Raw genomic sequence first — 7,396 nt, forward strand, 5'->3', positions numbered from 1 at the left:
CAGAATGGCTCTAGATTGTGCCGTGGCTGTTTTGCTCTTTTTCTTTGGCAGAGTTACTTCCCAGATATTGGGAGACAGGTACGTTTGCATGGCATGAGTACTGCTGCTTATGGAGCAAAAGGCACTATAAAGAAGCAATGAAGAACAAGGATGGCCGATCAAGATGGTAGGGATAACATGGAGAGCCTAAAGCATTAGCCAAGCAGGGCTTGCAACTAACCTTGTGTTGTGGTTTAACCCCAGCCAGCAACTAACCACCACACAACTGCTCACTCACTCCCCCGCCCCAGTGGGATGGGGGGAGAATCAGAAGGGCAAAAGTGAGGAAACTCATGGGTTGAGATAAAAACAGTTCAACAACCAACAACCACTTGTAAGGAAAAGAAGAAAACAAAAATAACAAAGAGAAAAATAAAACCCAAGACAGACAAGCGATACAAATGAAAACAACTGCTCACCACCAAGCGACCGATGCCCAGCTGGCCCCCGAGCAGCAGCCCTGTGTTTTAGGCATCGGTTAACACAAGGTTAGTTGCAATTTTCAGGCATTTTTGGGCTATGACCCCCCTTTTTGGGGGGGACCCCCCCGTGACCTGCTCTTCTGCTGCATCATCAGCCCCCAGTGACCTTGGGGTGCCCCAAATGACATCATCACCCCCAGCCCCTCCCCCTTTTTATTCACCCCAAAAAAAGGCACAAACCCAGGGAAACAGCCCCCCACTGGCAGCTCGTTAATTTAATAATGCCACTTACATATGTACATGCCCCCCCAAAAGAAGGGGAGCTCTGCTAGAAACATAAAGGGGGGCAGCCCACCCAGCCCCTGTCCCGCAGGCTGGCGGCTGCCCCACGGAGGGGCAGTGTGCCAGATGATGGTGCCAAGTCTCTTGCCCAGGCACTGCTCCGCAATGCTCCCACTCCATTCCCCGGCTGGGACGGGCCACAAACGTCCCCAGTCCCTGCGGGCTCCAGACTCTCCCCACCAGACAGCTCTCGCCGCCACACCTGCAGGGCACCCACTGGAGACAGAGCCAGGAGCCTCCAGACACAGGGCTGGCCCCTTACCGTCAGTTCGCTTCACAACCGGCAGGCAAACCTGGGCTGGGGGGTATCTATTGAGCACCACGAGACGCTTACCAGATGACACCTGAAAAACAAAAATCTCAAATATTAAAAAATAGCACAGAAGAAAGTAGAGGAATTCAGTCAGAATAAGGGACAGGATAGTAGTTGAACTAAAGGAAGATTCTAGGTAAACAGGTCAGCTTGAAATACAACACATCCTTTAAAAGCTGGAGGGATTTGAACACTTAAATCAGTATTAAGACTGATACCATTTGGAACACATTCTTAGCCTAAAAGTAAACACTCTCACTGGTGTTGGAGTGTCTCATCCCCTCCTTACAGCAGTGCTACAGGGAGATAACCCTGCGAGGCTGCGGGACAAGGTTGTACTGTAATCAGAATTTACGCTTACAGATCCACCACAAGCTACAGCCCTTGCACTGCTGCTGCACATCTTGCTTTCTTGGTCAATAAAGCTGAAAGTGAAATGTAAAACTTTAAAGAGGAAAATGAAAAATAAAGAACAAATCTCAGTAATTCACTTCACGCTAAAAAGGTGTGCGTATGTTTACATACATCCAATGAAAATACTTATTCTATAAAAGTATCTGATTTTTCTTTTGCATTAATTTAACTTGCATAGCTGTGAGTTCATACCATTAAATTATCTATCTCCAAAATACTGTTGTGATTGGGGGGGGGGGGGTGGGTGGGTGTGTTACATGATTAGGAGGGACATCTGGCCAGCTGCACTGTCCAAGAGAGATGCTACTAAACTGCCAGGGAAACGCACCATTGAAAGTGAGGCAGAAATAAAGTACTTCAGAGCATTCCGTCAAAATATTGGGGAGGAAAAAAAAAATGTAACGTTCAGTTGCCTCTCTTTTTAAATATTTAGAACAAATACCCAACCGCTTAAATACACCTAATACATTGTATGCTACAGCTATTTGGCAGTTACAGTTTAAACGATGCAAGTCAGTTTGTAAATTATACAATTTTAACTTTTTTTTAAAAGTTGCATTTATGATAGAAAAATCAGTGAGATAAGAGATCTCCTATACAGTTTTACCTTTGGGGGAATGGCGGGAAATCAAATCCCCAGTGCTGCAACACATCACGCTACCAAAAAGGACTGGCAGGTTTGCTAATGCTTTTGGCTGTTCTGAAGCATGCAGAAGCACACATTTTTATGATATCTCAACTGTTACAACTGAGAACCAAAGACCACTGATGCCATCAACTTTTGGAAGATGTGATGTGCCTGGGTCTTTGGAAAGAAATTGACTTTTTTTTTTTTTTTTTTTTTTTTTTTTTTTTTTTTTTTTTTTTTTTTTTTTTTTTTTTTTTTTTTTTTTTTTTTTTTTTTTTTTTTTTTTTTTTTTTTTTTTTTTTAAAAAGAGAGTGAAAAGCCTTGTTGCTGATGACTTCTACTGCCAAGTAGATCATCTCTGAAGAGCCGCTCTGATGGGAAGTTCATAAAATGCAACTTCTTTGAATGAGAAAGATTTCCGTTCTGGAAAATCTCATTCCAAGTAAAGTCAAAAATTACACACTGTAGGTTAAGGAAAAAGGACATTATTGAAGCAATAACTCACCAAAAATGCATCAGGACTAGCCATCGCTAGTTACAAGGCTGCTAACGCTTCTTGGGAAAGCCTGGAAAACACGCGGAAGCGACACCTATTTGTCCCGTTTCATCCATGTCTCTTCTTTGACCTTGATTGCTTTTGGTACAGATGCTAGTATCTCAGCAAGGTTTGAGTACTACTGTAAGATATTTTAAAAACTTATTGACTGAAAAAGCATAAAGCTTTTATCATGAAAACAAAGTCTGTTTCTTCTGAGCATCTGAACTCTTATGAACAGTTTATTTCCTCTTTTAGTACAAAATCAGTTTCACTGAATCATTTAATAGTAAGCGCACAGAAACAGAAGATTATGCTTTCAGGAAGAGAAAATAAATGGAGGGAAGTAAGCTTTGCATAGGTGTAACATGCTCCAGAATGTTTATGTTTTATTTTTAGTATTTGTGTTAAAATATTTCATAGAAGAACTACAGAAGGAGAGTTGGCACATTCTTTATGTTAACTTTAAAGTCCATACTACAAGCACCTTAGGAAAAATGCAGACATGCATCGTAGACGTACCTTGTACTTGCAGACCACTATGGATCCTTTCCATCTGTCTTGTACTTTTATGGCAGAAGAAAGGGCGACCACAGTGGCAGGTGACATTCTTCCCAGAGAAGAAAAAAAACTTTAGCATAAAGCTAGATAGGAATCTAAAGCTTCCTTTGTTTGTGAAGGTTTGTGAAGACTACAGCTGAGTGGAAGAGAAAGTATTTTGCATCATCTTTGGCACAGTTGTTGATACAGGCCACTAGAGCTTTTGCATTTTTTAGACAACCGTGCCTTTTTTTGACTCCTTGGCAGCTTTAGTTTCCACTAGAACAACTTTCATAGATACACGCAGATGACAGACACTGATACCTACATACATTTTCTCAAGCCTACATATAGCCAAGATTTCCTCACCCTATACGGCCCAAATTGAATATTTTTGTTAAAGAGTACAGCAACACATCTGTCCTTGTGAACTGCCTCCTCGCAGAAGAGGAATGATTTTTTCCAGGCCGTTTCTCCAAACGGTCAAGATGTTTTAAAACTGCAGTTGCACCACCAAACCTGCTTAGGGTCCCTCCCAGCTTTTGACTGTCCTTAGATTTACCAGGCACACGCTCTATTCCATCTTCCAACGGCAAAAATATGGCACGCTCTCAGACCCAGAGCACAACCCTGCGGATGTCCACACACCAGACCTTGCTGTTGTGATGAGGAGCCACTGAGCACCCCTGTGAGCGCAGCTGCACGCACAAGATCAGTTTCACCTACACTGATTTCAGTGAATGTAGTTTCTGAAGCTTTAAACTGAAAACCGTATCTTGACAATTCGCTGCAGTAGAAGCGATCAATAACTAGAACTCCACAAAAGCATAGTAACACAAATTGAAAACCCACAGCAGCAACAGCTTCAGAAATATTTAGACCAGGGACAAGGGAGAAAAATAAAATAGCTTCATCACATGCACAGGAAAGCAGCAGACAGAGAAAAGGGTCAGCATTCATAGGCCTTACAGAAAACAAGCATTCTCCTTCCACTCCTAAACCCATCTGTTAGGTCTAAATATCGCAGCACTGCTGTGGCAATATTGAGAGTAGGGAACAACAGCCCTGCCACTGGACATGCTATTATTGACTGATGCTATTTGTGTAGCAGGACACACAGAGGGACATGTTTTGCCACACACAACCCTGAATTTCCTGAAAATTTATGTTTACCAAAAAACAGCCATTTGGAACATATTGCCAAACAACATTTGGCAATAAAACTTTGATGTGTTTGACACACACACATTTTTTGGTAACTTGCTATTTGCTTCCTGCTATTGTTGTTCTTCCCGCAGAAATTCAACCTGTAGCCAAGTTATTCACTCCTGGTTCAAGCATTTACCTTCCTGGTATTACCAGCACATTTACATAGGCAAGTAACTTAACCGCTCTTCTAAAATTATCCAAATGACAATTATAGCCATGAAAGAGGAGCGACAAAGAAAAGGAGAGAGGTCAGGGAAAGAGAGCTCTGCAGGCTGCCGCCAGTCAACATTGCGCTCTTTTTTTAAAACCACCCCCCCAAAAAAACTCAACAAAAACCCCATGACCTTGTATCTTATCTTTTTTTTTTTCTCTCCTTTCGGAGCTCATCCCTGTCTCAGCATATTGTCTTGTCAGAGCATGAAGTGCAGGTGGTCTGTATCCCGATGACATTTGCATGTGATGAATACGTGTTCAGAAATAGTCCAGATCTGTAAGACTGGTGTCATTTTTGTGGTTTTGATAATCATAACTCATTTTTTTTGACCGACACATTTGTGAGGAAACTAATTAACTTTTAAATGTAGCGTCTCCTTGGGGAAAAAAATGTGTTAGACTGAAAATAATTATGATTCAGAGCTCCCAACCATGATGGAGCAGTGGGGAAATTAATGAAAGCGAAGACAAACAGCAGCAACATTAAGTGAAATTTGGCTTTAATTCTGATCATGTACTTCAGAGGCTCTCCAAGTCTACACCTCAATCCTGTGAATGACTAGTCCTTTTTTGGAAGGACAAACTTTTGTACGTAAAAGTCCTAGATTGAAGGCTCCACAGAACAGAACGTGGATTGAGCCACAGGACAACAAGCCATCAATGCTCTCACCAAAAAAAAACCCAACCAACCAAACCAAACAAATGAACAAAGATCAAGTTTAAGCATCAATTTCCATCATGTTTGATTCATTGCCTTTTACTGGCATCTAGATACTCAAAAATTAACTACATTGACACCACGTATTACTAAAAATTTAGTTCTGCATATAAAAATAAAAAGCTATTTCCAACTTGCCCATAAAAATAGGATGAACAAACAAAAGAGAAACACTTGACCTTAAAGAAAGGTAACAGGCTGCTCTTAATTTATCACAGATGAAAGTTCGTTCTTTTACCTGAAAGGAAAACAGTTGTAACTACCAAGAGACCAATTCAGGAGCGAGGCATGCTCTGTTAACTGCAATTTTTCATCAGCTTTTCCGCACTGGCAGCAAATTTGCCCTTTCTCTGGGCTTGATGTGGAGTATCTGTAGTGTCCTGGAACTTGCAAATGTTTCTTCCCACTCCCCCAGCCCAATATGTGCGATTACCTGAGCAGCAAGTGGAATCGACCACGCAGGATTTTCTTCGTGTGTCGCAGAAGGTGACACTGGGAAAAGAGGAGGCAAAAAATGAACCTGTTTGTCACACCCAGCCAACGGTGAAAACACAGGGGAGGATTCTGCCGGAGGGGCCGTGCAGGGCCAGGCCGCACACCCCAGGAGCTCCGACCGGCCAGTTTCTCTCCCCTTTGCCAGGTACCAAGGAGACACCGCCACCTCATGCTGCCCCACCTCGCCCGCGGGGCTGCCCCAGGGGAGCCGGGGGACCCCCACCTCACCTCTGCCCTCGGGAATGGGACCGGGAGAGACCCTCCGCCCAGAGAGGGACACATAGCGTGGATTTAATCCCCGAGGGAAGAGGACGGGCTCCCCGCTGGCAGAAGGACAACTCGCCTCCCTGCTGCTCGGAGCTGCTTGCTGGGGACAGCCCTGCCTGTGTCCGGCCGCTCTTCAGCCATGCTGGGAGTGCAGTCTGGCCGACGGATGCCCCAGTGAATAGACACTCCAGCTAATTGCAGCTCCTGCTCATTACAGCTGCAGGCAATTTTGCTTCTGGCTAATGCGTGCTCCAGACAGTGGACACCCCATCTCGTTCCAGCTCCTGCTTGCTACAGCGCTGGCTAATTGAAGCTCCAGTTGATTTCAGCCCTTTCTCCTTACAAGCTCCAGCTACTTGCAACAGTCTGGGCTTTTGACAAGGTCATAAATCAATCGCTGTCATAACTTGAGTATTACTATCAAATGTCACAGCTGTACACCGCATAAATATTGATTAGTTTGTATGATTAATTACTTAATAACTATTCTAAGCAGCATACAAAGAAGAGCTGGACTCGAAGAGGGCGTGCGGGGTCTGAAAAGCACCCTTCCCCCAGAGACCACCTCAGCCATTGAGATCAGCCTTGTGCATGCCGGCTTCACAAATTTTGGGGTCCCACGTGACCAGACCCCCACCTCCGAGGAGGGTCCATGCACCCTGCCCACCCCCTGCTTGCCCTCAATGCCTGTCCACCCCCCTGCACAAACAGCCAAACTGGCTTCTGCTTTTGGCCCCCAAACCACTTAGTACCCATTTCCGAGCCCCAAAACCCAGATGCTGAGCGTGTTGTCAAGTCCCAAAAATGCAGCACTTGCCCTCTGCTCCTGAGCCCAAAGCCACACGACCTAGTCCCCTCTGTCAGGTCCTGAAAACGCACAACTCCATCTGTTTCTGAGCCCCAAAATCAGCCACATGAGCCCGTTTTCAAGCCCCAGGAACACAAGACCTGCTCTCCATTTTCAGCTCCCAAACCAGCTCACCCTGTCTGCTTTCCTACCCCCTTTGCAGTCCCCATGTGCAACGCTAAGGTGCGGAGAGGATGTAGCCACCCCACAGCCCTGCACCCCCAGGGCCCCACGTGCAGTTTCGGGGAGTGCTTGGAATCTGCGGAGGGCCCGGCCCCACGTCCCTGCCGGGCAGTACCGGGACAGCCCGGGCAGCGCTTTATTATCGCAGTTTCAGGCTTTATTTCTCCGGCATCACCAGCACCGCCGGGGCGGCACCCCAACCCCCCCCGGCCGAAGCACCCCCGCGGTGAG

At 45.2% G+C, this 7,396-nt stretch overlaps 1 protein-coding gene across 1 annotated transcript in view; it reads right to left on the reverse strand.

The window, feature by feature from the left end:
- Positions 1 to 728: 728 nt before the first annotated feature.
- LOC103903570 overlaps positions 729 to 7,396 on the reverse strand; it is a 7,466-nt gene continuing 798 nt past the window's right edge. The window contains exons 2-4 of the mRNA XM_009284801.1: positions 5,807 to 5,865; positions 3,216 to 3,303; positions 729 to 1,147 (exon numbers count right to left, since the gene is read on the reverse strand). Of these exons, the coding sequence (XP_009283076.1) occupies positions 737 to 1,147; positions 3,216 to 3,303; positions 5,807 to 5,865 (558 nt within the window). The 3' untranslated portion in view covers positions 729 to 736. The remainder of the gene's footprint in view (positions 1,148 to 3,215; positions 3,304 to 5,806; positions 5,866 to 7,396) is intronic.

Source organism: Aptenodytes forsteri, unplaced genomic scaffold (assembly GCF_000699145.1).
Source record: "Aptenodytes forsteri isolate BGI_AS27 unplaced genomic scaffold, ASM69914v1 Scaffold7, whole genome shotgun sequence".
Lineage (NCBI taxonomy): Eukaryota > Metazoa > Chordata > Aves > Sphenisciformes > Spheniscidae > Aptenodytes > Aptenodytes forsteri.